Source organism: Eptatretus burgeri, chromosome 7, assembly GCF_056783735.1.
Source record: "Eptatretus burgeri isolate ZD-2024b chromosome 7, Ebu_testis_v1, whole genome shotgun sequence".
In the NCBI taxonomy this organism is placed as follows: Eukaryota; Metazoa; Chordata; class Myxini; order Myxiniformes; family Myxinidae; genus Eptatretus; species Eptatretus burgeri.
Window position 1 is genome coordinate 86,671,244 of NC_140967.1, and position 13,783 is coordinate 86,685,026.

The 13,783-nt window shown below is 43.1% G+C and overlaps 1 protein-coding gene across 5 annotated transcripts in view; it reads left to right on the forward strand.

The window, feature by feature from the left end:
• LOC147023682 (echinoderm microtubule-associated protein-like 2) overlaps positions 1-13,783 on the forward strand; it is a 141,517-nt gene that overhangs the window by 83,777 nt on the left and 43,957 nt on the right. For all 5 annotated transcript variants that reach the window (XM_085889394.1, XM_085889397.1, XM_085889395.1 and 2 more), the window contains 6 exons: positions 4,547-4,575; positions 4,762-4,891; positions 7,183-7,332; positions 8,302-8,371; positions 8,603-8,713; positions 9,838-9,933. In XM_085889394.1, coding sequence (XP_085745520.1) covers positions 4,547-4,575; positions 4,762-4,891; positions 7,183-7,332; positions 8,302-8,371; positions 8,603-8,713; positions 9,838-9,933 — 586 coding nt within the window. The remainder of the gene's footprint in view (positions 1-4,546; positions 4,576-4,761; positions 4,892-7,182; positions 7,333-8,301; positions 8,372-8,602; positions 8,714-9,837; positions 9,934-13,783) is intronic.

Here is a 13,783-nt window from a genome sequence, read left to right on the forward strand (position 1 = left end):
TGTGTCGTCCCTTGGATGGACGTTAAACAGGCAGGCATCCTGTCTACTGATATTAGTTGGTGCTTGGTGGATGTTAAATATCCCATGGTGACCTTCGTGAAGAGTAGATGAGCTATCGCCAGCACCATAGCTAAATTACAAATTCCTGCCTGAGCCAGCAAAGGGCACTACATTAGCCAATGATGCTACCTCACAACCTCATGCTGCAGACAAACAAAAGAAGAAGAAGAAGAATGCCAGGTTTCCTCAAATCACAAATTCAAACACGAATGTGTCAAAATATTGAAGATATGTATCCATATTCCTTGATTGATTATATATCATTACGAGCAAATACCACCCATCGCTTCGCTAATAGGAATACTATAGGGGGGAGGGAGAAAAATAGGGGGGAGTGAGGAGAGGGGGGGATCGAGAAGGGAAGGCAGACGTGCGTTAATTATCGCCCAGACACGTCCAGAGACGAACACCGCCCGGAGGCATCTGGAGACAAGCTGGCCAGAGACAAACACCGCTTGGACATGTCTGAAGACAAACTTACATCCAGACATAACCACCATCCAGATATGTCCAGAGACAGACAGAAAAAGAGGGAAAGAGAGAGTGAGAGATGTGTGGGAGGAGGGGTGCTGCACTGTGTTGGGAGGGGGTAGAGCACAAACCACTCGCTCGGGGCGACGGAGCACGAACCACTCGCTCGGGGCGACGGAGCACGAACCACTCGCTCGGGGCGACGGAGCACGAACCACTCGCTCGGGGCGACGGAGCACGAACCACTCGCTCGGGGCGACGGAGCACGAACCACTCGCTCGGGGCGACGGAGCACGAACCACTCGCTAACGGGGCGACGGAGCACGAACCACTCGCTCGGGGCGACGGAGCACGAACCACTCGCTCGGGGCGACGGAGCACGAACCACTCGCTAACGGGGCGACGGAGCACGAACCACTCGCTAACGGGGCGACGGAGCACGAACCACTCGCTAACGGGGCGACGGAGCACGAACCACTCGCTAACGGGGCGACGGAGCACGAACCACTCGCTCGGGGCGACGGAGCACGAACCACTCGCTAACGGGGCGACGGAGCACGAACCACTCGCTCGGGGCGACGGAGCACGAACCACTCAAAATGTAAAACTTATAAAAGCGATGTGCACAGCGATTCGTAGCTATGATGAACAGGCATTCAACGATATGAGTGAGGAAAGTGAAAATAAAAACTTTATCGAAAAGAAATTGTTGCAGCCTGTTCCAAGTCGAGGCATGGTTGAGCAGGCCAAAAAACATGGCTGTTTCAGACCCCAGCGAAGTTACCAAGGAAACGCCTTCAGACCCCAGAGAGGGAGGTGGCCGAGGATTGCCTGATGAAGGATATTGTTGCGGTTCTCGGAACCGCATGCATACAAGAGATGGTTGTCCCGAGTCAGTTATGCCATTAATATACGTGCAGATAGACCCCTTCCTCTTGTGTAGTGGGAGGACAAGGGAGTGCGTTGCGAAGGGCTATTAGTTAGGTTTATCAAATCATTTTCCCCTCCATTCCACTTCCCACTCTTTCTCTTTTCACTCCTGAGGTAAATCTGCCTTTTTGCCACTCGTCTCGTCTACCACAGCGTGTAGCACGACGATCCACGGTGCCCTCTGCTTCGCTTGCCCCCTCGTCTCGTTTACCACAGCATGATGATCCACGGTGCCTTCTTCCTCGCTTGCCCCCTCGTCTCGTCTCGTCGACCATAACCGTGCACCAGCGTCCACCCGAAACCAGACATGTGCTGCGAGTCACGCAGTAAGGTGGGCAGGCTGCACCAGCTTCTACCCGAGGCCCGGCCCAGGCTGGCGGACCACATGAGGGATTGGAGCCAGTCGGAGCACCCGACTCGGGTGATTACGTCGGATTCGGCATGGCCCTCTCCCCCGAGCTTCGGGCCCTATAAAAGACAGAGAGGTCTCTCCATTGAAAATTGAGTGTGTGTGTGTGTGTGTGTGTGTGTGTGTGTGTGTGTGTGTGTGTGTGTGTGTGTGTGTGTGTGTGTGTGTGTGTGTGTGTGTGTGTGTGTGTGTGTGTGTGTGTGTGTGTGTGTGTGTGTGTGTGTGTTTCACGCTGTGTCTCCTGTCCTCTACTCCACCCACGTCTCGCCTCGACGGCCCGCCTTCTGTAACTTGTTTCCGCCCACACGACCTCGCCTCCTGCCTCTCGACTCCACCTACCTGGTCCCGCCTACTGCTCCACCCTCACCCTCTGGACTCCTCCCTTCTCCATTCAAGCTCCTCCGGTTCGGAACACCATCTCCACATGTGCGGCTGTGGCCAGAACAACGCGGCTATTGTCGGGTGCCACACCATGGAGCATCCCTCCCCCGAAACACCCAGGTACCGAAAACTATAACCTCAACCCCCTCCCTCCCTGGCTGCAAAAGTCCTTTTTCTTCATTAGAGGTTCTTTTTCTGTGTGTGTGTCTGAGTGTGCTGGCGCCTGTCAGTTAAGTAAGCTTGCAGAAGATCTTTTATTGTTGTTGCTGTGAATAATCTCGCATCAAGTCTGCACTGTGTCTGCTTAGTAAGTTGCTTGTATACTTGTCGCACCCCCACACCCCTCTTCTCTTTCCCTGCGTTACAAACCCAATAAACCTTTGTTGTGCCACATGCTTTTCCTCACTTGCTGGAAATAAATAATTGTTGCAGAAATGTTCCCAGCTCGCCTTTGTCTTTTCCCTCATTGGTCCAGCATGGTTCGAATCCAGGTTTAGCCAGGTCTTTATTCCCAACGGTCCGTTTCTTCTCGCCGGTACCTACTTGGCAGTGTCGCTCGGCTGCATCCGATCCGGAAAGGTGATCCGATCTGGTAGAGTGATCCGGTTTGGACAAGGCGTCCCGAGGGTGTTGTTCCCCGGTGGTTAAACCACATGGTTAATTAGGTAACCCGATTCCATAGGCGGGAGGACCCTCGGTCACGCGGTTGAATTATTGGCGTCCACGGTTGGTTTCGCAACCCGCCGCGTCACGGAATTATCCGTGAGCGACGGCCTACAATTCCGGGGAGTCTGGTGGGAATCGACGTAGCTTCCCCCACCTCATGGTCTTTTCACCCGACCCCGCCGGCCTGCAACAATATCATTAAATAATGCTGTTAATTATCTTCAAAAGGGGTGTTTTAATTAACCCAAACACCCAATTTTCAGTCTTGCACTTCCTTGGAGTTTTCTTAGTATGCATGCAAAGTTTCAGGCTGATAGCTTTCATCGTTTTGGAGGAGACACACACACACACACACACACACACACACACATTGACATTTATTAGTATCGACTCGCAGAGTACCCGCCCTGTGGGTGATCTTGTTCCAAGCGTGCAACACGTTCTTCTGATGCATACCTTGATCTGGGTGGTGTATAGGCAACTGACAGCTCTATAGGCAAAAAAACAACCCATGCAATGTGCATGAAGCAAAAAACATACCGACTGTCTATAATTCAAAACACCTCACAGCACTGGAAAACATGGGGACAGGAATACTGTGCATTAAATGGTGGGGACTTGTAATTTCCCTCCCCCACCTGGAGGCGGCACTACACAATACACATTTACATGGAGAATTTGCATATCCCCCTCCCCCTCCAACCCCCTGCACCCCAAGCCACCAGCAAAGATATAAAGACACCTATAATTAATTGGGGTCATGCTAATCCTATGTAGCAAGTCTGGATGTAATTGGCCCGGAATTGTGGGAGGAGTAGCGCGACAAACAAACACACAAACCCACAAACAAACAAACACCGGTCCGTGAATTATACTCAAGATTATTGACTGACACTTTGTCTTAACAGATTAAACAAGAAAAAGACGTTGTGCAGAGCAAGACACTTGCAAAATCCATCCCCCTCTCCAAAGGTTGCTACGGGTACATCAAATTGTCCATTTAATTTCGATTAAAATTGACAATCTTAATCAAAGCTCAGGTCAATCGGATGAAAATTTCTTCTTTTTCAGACTGAAATTGATGATTTTAGAAGTTTGACCTGGAGTTGACCTTTGACCTCGAAAATAGTTGCTTTCCTAATTCAGTGATGCACTGTGCAATTGCTGCTTAATTTCCAGGTTAATAGGATGAAAATTGATGATTTTAGAAGTTTGACCTTTTGATTAAAAAAAAAGCAGTTTGTTTCCCAATTCAGTGACGCAATATGCGAATCCTGTTCAACTTTCAAGTCAATCCGATGAAAAATGCCGATTTTAGAAATTTGACCTCAGGATGACCTTTGACCTCAAAATCAATCGGCTTCTCAGTTGAGACTATCTTTACAACTTCAATTGAAATGAAGTAATTCCTCAATCGTAGAATAACAGGCACACAGAGTGAACCACTTGCTTTGCCTCTCTTTACGCTTTGTGCGCGCAGGGTAATAAATAGATGATCTGAAAGCAGACCTCGATATTGCAGGTTAATGTAAGCGTGTAACATCTTTATTTTATGCATGCGAGTTATTTTTCGAAATGTTAAAGTTTATTTTGATTTGTTGCCACCCTGTCCCTAATGTTCATGTTTAGCAAGCCCAAGGATCCAGTGTATAACCCTGGTGAGTATTGAGATAACGGTAAGTGGCATGCTTCGCCCACTTTGAGCAAATAGTGAACCTAGAATATTTAATTCAAGATACTTGTAATCATATCCTTATCCTCCCCCCCCCCTATATATCTTTTTTCTTTTGTTTTTTACTCTTTTTTTTTAATTATCGTATTCTTCCTTGCCTTTGTTGTGTCAGAGGAAGGCTATGTTAAAATGTACCTCCGTGGAAGGCCCATAACCATGTACGTGCCTCAGGAAAAGGTTGACGCATACAGGCTGGACATTCGACTCGATCCTCCCTCAGAGCGCCTTAAGCTCGATTGGGTGTATCCTTCTGCTGCCAAGTTTCATTGTTGTGCATGTGAGTCTTAGCTTGGAGGGCTTATGAGTGTGAAGAGCGAGTGACGAAATATCAATCAGATTGTCATTCTCCTTTCCAAAAATCTTGCGGGAAGACTTTTGGCACCTTCTTTGATCGTAGCTCAGGGATACAAGTTGAATGTAATTTTTTTGGCAAGAGTTAACATCAACATTTTCCATGTACATTGATGCATCCCCATGATGTAATTGGCAAGAGTGGTGTTGCGAACAGATGTTTTTGCTGAAGTGCTATTCACCAAAAAGGAAATGCATTGAACCACAAGGTTTTTCGTCATCACCTGTTTGTCCATGGAGAAAATAAGGATTTGGTTCTTATTTTGCCAGATATCATTAATATGAGACAGTGCATTTGCTGTAGCCTGTGAGAATGAGGCCTGGTTTGATGCCAGCTTGGCAGTGAGCCTTTTTCCATCTCAGAACTGGAGCTCTGTGCAAAAAAACAAAATGACATTTTAAAAATTGTTTCCTTTCTGAAGCATTCAGCTTGGCCTTCATTGGGAATGTAGAGCACAAGCCTGAATCCCCTGTTATGAACCCAGGGCAACGCATCTCTTGTGTTGCTCCTCGAGCACCCACTATTTCTGCTAAAAGAGTCCAACACATTCATGATTTAATTTCTGCATTGTTCTGCTCGCCTTTTACATGAAACAGGCAGAATGGCATCTCGGTCAAGAAAATGTAAAATATTGTTGCATATGTTTATTTTTAATGTTAAATTATGGAAGTTTTTGTTAATTCAGCAAGAACATGTTTTTAATGTTAAATTAAGCAAGAACATTTGGTGAGATCGAGCGGAGTTGAGAACGATGAATGCTATTTTAGAAATCTATTTGAAGAGACAGCTATGATGGCACAGATGTGCAGCCTGGCTATAGAGCACTGTAAATGTCCAACAAGGAATGTCATCCTTTGGAAAATACAAACAACCTGGTGTTTTAATCAAATAATATTTCCTTGTAATAAATAATAATATATAATATATTATTATACTTATTACAAAAATAAAATTGTAATAAAATAATAATAATAAGTGCTGCTATTATTGTAAGAATGACACATATGGGGTTCATGTCCTGAGTCCCAAAAACAACTTGTTCTCTCTTTTTTTTCTCTACTTCTTAATTGAATACATATGACCCTTGTTTCTTTACTTTATTAGGTTATGATGTCAGTGTTTTCGCGTGATCAACACTCAGTGTAAATTATTTTTTTTTTTAGAATGGAACCTAAATTACAATTGTATAGTGAATACGTGTCTCCAGAAGTTGAGCAAATATCAAACAAAGGTTGTCAAAGCTGAAGTAAGAGACTAGAAAATATATCAGAAGACGAGCAATTTTTGGCAATGAGGCAATAAAAGCATTAACTCTCCTGTTCCCAAACTCAAGGATGTTGGTTAATTGGATTAAAAGATATATATATATATATATATATATATATATATATATATATATATATATATATATATTATAGTTATATATTACACACACACACACACACACACACACACACACACACACACACACACACACACACACACACACACATACACATCAGACGCACCTCCTGACTGTGTTATGGTGAGCATCGCAACGGATTATGTCTTACACGGTAAAACCACATAATCCGCAAAGAACAACCATCCATCTGCCACCCAGATAATGTTCCCGCTAATGCAAACCATTCAGCCAGAAGGCATGTGATGTCATCGGTGCGTAAATCAAAACATGTGGAGTGTGACGAGCACTCCCCTGATCTCCATTGAACATGGTCCTACACCAAAGTGTCACCTCCAATCCAGAGACCTTGGCCAGTCGACTCTGTCAAACAGACAAAGATTACATGGTCAACATCAGTTAACCATCAAACGCAGCCACCTATCTGGATTTCGGGCTTATTTGCCCTCATAAGGATGGCATACCAATAAATATCTAACTAATGATGACCACATTCGTCATTTATACATCAGACGATGGCTGAACCATCGAAACACTGCATTCTCAAGCAATTTGTGATCATTCCTGAAGCTCTCATTGAGTTTTTTTTAATTTCAGGGTTCATCATTTTTTTCTCACACATGAATGGAAATGCCTTATGTCTACAATACATTGCAAAGTTGAGACATATTTCTTTACAGTGAGGGTGAGGTCACTTGTAAAGAAAATGTAACAAAGGATTAGTGTGGAATATTAGACCAAAGATGTGGTTGTTTCCTTGACCAGCTGATGTCCGTAAGGTATGGATACCGTGGTAAAGATTGCCGTTCAAACCTGTACCTTTTACCCACGGGGGAAATGGTGTATTTCATTGCCTCTGTAGTGGTGCTTTACAACACAGAGGAAGGCAGCCAGAGGCATTACCTTGGACACACGGATGACATTAAGTGGTAAGTGAGGTTCCAACCCAGAAGGAAAGGTGTGGGTGTGTTGTGGGATCGAGTGCTGGAAAAGTTTGTAGGTAAAAGTTTTCAAGTGAAATTGCTCATTAAATTGAATGTTGAAACATATTTAACTGGAATGGAACTTGATAGAGCACATATTTCCGCCAGGCTGAACAGTTTACGTTTTGTATCCCACTGATGGGCCGGATCTGCAACTGGATCTGAACCAAAATCTAATCGGCTTGTTCTTGTCACCTAACCAACTCATCCAACAAGTTTTGTCATACTCATCCACAACTTTTTGAAATATCATCCTATATATTGTTTTTGGCCCTATCTCTCAATGGTGAAGACTCACTTAAAAATTAAAAAAAATTCTCATATCTGGATCATTGCTGAAGCTCTCACTGAGTCGATTTGATTCACCAAAATCGATTCAATTCGTCCTCTTCATACACCCAACCTGCCCACCAAGTTTCGTCTGCATTTGCCCATAACGTTTTGAGATGTCCTGCTCAAAAACAGACAAACCAGGGGTGAAAACATAGCCTCCATCCACCCTCGGTGGTGGAGGTAATGATGGACAATCCCACTTCCAACCTGTCAAAACTGGCAGTCGATGTTAATGTGCTGGCTGTCACCCGGGCACAGGGAGGCCTTGCATAAGACATTAATGACCTGACAGTAGTTAGCAAAGTAGGTCCTGTAATGATTAACAAACTCTACTCCATTGTTATTTCACTCTACTCAAGAGTATATTTTGCACAGAAAGTTATTTGACATGTTTTTGTGATTTATTCTCTTTGTCGCTTGGGTTACCAAGCAAACAAAACGTATGCTGGTTGTGCAGAATGATTTATGTATGAAATTGCAATGTCTTGTTCTGATATACAAAATGAGCGTTGCATACTTGATGAAAAGCAATGTAGACATACCTGGTTGTTGTTTTGGTGTTGCCTTTTGTTCCTCATCCAGCCTAGCGGTTCACCCTGATCGAATCACCATTGCTACAGGGCAAGTCGTTGGAACTAGCAAGGATGGCAAGGTAAGTGGCTAATTAATCAAGATAGGTATGCCTACTTAGAAGGTTTCCATGCAGTAGCATATTTATTAAGCGATTGCTTGAATATTCATCTCTAAATGCTGATAGCTCGCCATATAAGTTGGGGAAAAGGTCATGGGCTTTTTATGGTTAATGCACACCTGAAAGTACAGTACTCCCAACTTACACTCTTGGTAACCCTTGGTAACTATCCCTGTACTTCCATTTTCCCAGCCTCTGCCAGCGCATGTGCGTGTCTGGGATTCCGTTAGCCTCAACACTCTGCATCTCATTGGTTCAGGAGTTTTTGAGCGCGGTGTGCTCTGCGTTACCTTTTCCAAGTCGGTGAGATATCTCCTTTAAACCTTGTGTTATGTTGTCATTGAACAATCACTCCTTTTGGGATTATATTCTGAGGAGCCAAACGTGTGTGTGTGTGTGTGTGTGTGTGTGTGTGTGTGTGTGTGTGTGCGTGCGTGTGCGTGCGTGTGCGTGCGTGTGTGCGTGCGTGCGCGCGTGTGTGCGTGCGCGCGTGTGCGTGCGCGCGCGCACTCTCTTGGAACAATCCAGCCTGAGTTTGAATCCTGACCCAGCCATAAATTCTCACCCAGGTTTTTCAAATGCAGGGCAGGGCATGAATGCATCCGCCATCCATCGGTTTGATGTTAAGCTGGAGGACCTGTCTGCCACCATTGGTTGGTACACATTAAAGATCCCATGGTGTCCTTCAGGAAGAGTATGCAAGTTATCACTGGAACCCTGAACAAATGACAAATTCCTGCCACTTCATTTGAATGTCAGGCCTGGCCAGCCAGTCTGCAATAGATTTGGGTTTTAAAATTTCCCTGGCGGACCACGAAGGAGGGAATAATTGTTGCCATTAAATAAGTCAAAGTTATCTTTGTATGGCATGCTCATTTAATCCTAAAGCATTGTAGGGAAGAGTATTTAAGCATACTTAAAAGTGTTGAGTGTTTTACGTTGGGCTAGCAGGATGGCCCAGAGGTATGCACACTCTCCTCCAGGCTGTCTAGCCTGTGTTCGAATCCCGACCCGGCTATAAACTGTCATATCTGTGTTTCACAAGCAGGGTAATTCATCAATGCATGTGCTGTCCCTCGGATGGACGTTAAACGAGCGGCCCGTTCTGTCTGCCAGTATTAGTTAGTGAACATTAAATATCCCACGGTGTCCTTCCTGAAGTGTCGGCGAGCTATCGCCAACACTTTCCACAAATTACAAACTGCCCTGACTTCCTGAGTCAAAGTGGCGACCCGACCAGGATTGTAGCCTAGTAACTGCTTTAGCAGCACCAACACTGTGCATAGGGCATGGTACACGATGATCGATGATGATGATGATGATCATGGTGATGATGATTATGAGTGTTCTACATTTTACTTTTCAACATTTATACCTTTTACCTCAATTAAAACTATTTTTCACTCTTTTCTTTTGCTGTGTTGCAGAATGGTGGGGGGCAGTTATGTGCCGTCGATGATGGGAATGAGCACGTCCTCTCCATTTGGGACTGGCAACGCGAGGAGAAAATGGCTCATGTCAAGGTGGTCTTTCTTAGTTTGATAAAACCCAATGTTACTCATTTTCACTCTCAGACATCCTTCAATCCCTCTCCCACAAAAGCATTGTTATGTGCTCTTGGTTATTCCTCTTATTGAAACTTTTGGACAAAAAAAAATTGGGACAACTGTATTGGAGATCCACAGAATTTGATGTTTGGAATATATCTACGAAGCAATTTGAAGGAGCATGGGTATAATACTGACTAAATGCAAAGATAATCCACAGTTCAACACTTTGACTCAAAGAGTAGGTAGCATGGAAAAAAATAAAAACCTCGTTTCTGGGAATCGAAATGTTTGGGAATGTTGGCTGCACAATGTAAGAAGGGTCACACAGCATCGGATCATCCATTACTATTATTAATAGTTTGGCCAAAAAGTATTGTTGTTTTTTTCTTCAAATGAACAGAAATGCGATGCAAGCTACGTTGGTAAGAAAAAATATAATAAATGAACAAAGTTGTTTGTTGAACATCATGTACATTTATAAACTTTACATGAATAGCAGTAAGGAGATGGACTTTCAAATGAATATAAGCACTAAAGCGCATCGCTAATCGCCTCGATGATGAGCGTGCCGTGTTTTGTGTGAAGTTGAATAATTGTGAAGTTTCACGTCAATTGATTAAGCCGTTGCAGAGAAAGCATTATTTAATTTTTTCCCCTTCAATCCAATATGTCTGCCAAACCATGTGAGTTATCAATTGTTCCTGAACAAACTTGTACACCCATGGCTTGGGGAACATTTGTGTGAAGTTTCCCCTCAATCTGTCCAATCGTTCTGGAGAAGATTTTTTTATAGGTTTTTGGGTAAATCCAATATGGCTGCCAAACCTATGTGACTTATGACATCATATGTGTGAATCTTTTGTTTCTCATGGATAGGTAGTTACACATGTAAAGTTTTGCCTCGATCTGTTCAGTCACTTCAGAAATGAAGATTTTTGAAGGTTTAAAAGAAATATATATATATATATATATATATATATATATATATATATATATATATATATATATATATATATATATATACTATATAGCTGCCGAATCACGTGACCGATGACGTCATCAAAAAATTCTGCAGACAATTTTATCCCTGGATGACACTCAAAAAATTTCATTCAGATCAGATGTGGTATTGTACATATGCAATTATGACATAACAAAGGCACTTATGATGTCATAAAACAACTCGCACTTATTCCCCATGAGGAGTACTTGCCCCATGCCAAGTTTCAATTTTTTCCTTGGTGCGGTTTCAGAGATACAGAGGTCCAAATTTTTTTTTCCGTTTTTCCAACATGGCTGCCACACCACGTGACCTATGACATCATGGTTATCAAGAGAACATGCTACATGAGTTGTCGCTCCGATGGTGAAAATTTTGTCTCGATCCAATAAGCGGTTGCGGAGAAAAACACTTGGACCGACTGCTTTGCGGAGATTTGAATTCTTAAACAGGTTTTCCACTTCATTGACTTTGATGACTATATCTTGGCCTTGTGTTTCAGACAGAGCAGAACACTGTGCTGAGACTAGATCACTGGAAGCATTAGAGTTAAAGCGGCTGTAAAATTGATTAAATTAATTTCCTATCAACATTGGGTTTCCTAAATCAAGGAACGAGTTGTGTTTTTTCTTTTTTCTTTTTCTAGAAACCTGTGATATTTTGCAGTCCTTGCTTAGGCTTCTCGTGGGTTGTTTGTCCTGAAGCAGTTTCCATTCTTTCTTTATAGCTTTCCTTGGCGTTTTTGACCGTTAAAAACAGTTTTAATTGTAGCGCTTTAAGTTTATTTTGGTCCTTCATTTGAAAAGCCTGTTTCTTTTCAAAAAGGATCTTGGTATAGGCTCCAGGGGGGGGGGGGGAGGGGAGAGTTTGTGTGCATGATTCTTTTAGAGCGGTAGTTTTAAATTTTCTTGTTATATATGCCAAGACCTTCAAAAATGAGTTTGGATAACACCTTCAGCTCAAGTTCGTTTTCGTTTTCTCTGTGGAGCCCAACTGGGATTTTCAGTTGGGCGCCAAGCAGCTAAAATGACGGTATTGGAGAGTCATTGAATAAATCATTAATAGGCACCCATAAATTGTTCATTTTGATTTATTTAGATTGTTTGGATACTACTAATAACTTTCTCGCATGATTCAATGCACTAAACCTTGATTCACAGGACAAAATGGCCATATTTTCTTTAATTTTCACCAAAAATCGCTTTTACTTTGAAAATAGCTCAAAGTTTGATAGCTTCTCAATCACCCAATATTGTACATAGAGTAACTAAAATTAGCCAAAACTTTCCTCATTAAGTGCTCTGAGCAATCCAATTTTCACATTGATACCTTTGGGCTCTTTATGATGCTGATAGGGACCATTGTAACCCAAAAACACTCTCCCCTTAAATAGCTGTTCGGTGTGTCGGTGTGCCTCATTCTCTCAGTAGCCTTCACAGAGGGATCTTCAGAGTACATGTAGACCACATAATCACATCTTCCAAACTGATGCTATACATCGGTAAAGGATACAAAACCTGAGAGAAGGTCCTCGAAGTTGGAGAGGCTAGTAACATGAACCTTGCGAAAAGTAGCCATGTCATCGATGACAAATGATGAGTTTCTTCGATGTCCATATTCATAGTTCTCTGGTTTGAGATGCGTCCTTATCCTCCTCGATTAGTTTGATCATTGCTTGGATATGGGACTCTCTGCAGGTTGTCGTGGCTTGGGATGACACGTGGTGCTTACACGACTCGTGTGTGCTCTCCATCACGCCAGCTTATTTGTAATGCAGATTCTTTACTGCCATCATGGATTTGCACAAAGCATCAGGAAATGTGAAATCAATCTCACTACCAAATTGGTTAATCAAGAAAATTTTAACATCTCCATTGCAGAAGTTACATTGATCATCAATGCCATTCAAGTCGTCTCTGATAACACTCAGCTCATAGCCCTTGCCATTTTTCAGGCCTCCATCCAACTCTGGCAAAACCTGATTCCATGCAAGCTGTTTGGCAGACAATTTCGGCACCAAGTCCTTGGAGCATGACTCATACTTGTACATATACTTCATCATGCACTCATTTTGGTAATATAGATCTGCTCCAAACACAGAATGTGGATCGTGCAGGTCACAAGTCTGAGTGAATACAGCTTCTAGAAAGAATTTCGTTGCAGCAAGAAAAGATAAAGCACGGTTGGATTCACTAATGCAATATTTGGTGTACACTTGTTTGCACGATTTGTAACCACAGATAATCCAGTTCACATATCACAATGCTGTTGCTGTCGTGTATGTATAAGGCGAGTTGCTGGCAGCCTCTAAACAAGTGCTTCTCTCATCTGTTTTGTTATGCTGGGAAAAAGTTGAGTCTTGAACTAGATTGGTTTGAGTTATTCTATCGAGAACAGACTTCATCGTGTACTTTTTGTAACATTCATTAGTCACGTGATAAAAAAAAACTTTCTCGTTCAATGAGCTTCAGTCTCTTGGAAACATGGTCATTATGTATGTCACTGGCTTCACATACATATCCTTTTACAGCCATTGCTTGTCTTACAACTTTATCATATCTTGCTTTCTGCACATGATACACTTCGTCGCTTCAAAAGAAATGCCTTTCGATGACTGTAATAGTGTTAGACTCCATCATTGAAAACAGATTTTAGGTATGAAGGCGTTCGGAGACGGTTAATCAGGCTATGGCACCGCACCCATGTCACTATTCACAGCCCTGAAAAAGACATAGTTTGAATCGATTTGAATCCATTGGTACAGTGTCTTGAACGAATAGGAATGGACTAGCATTGGCACTGGTACTCCATCTCATAAGTGCA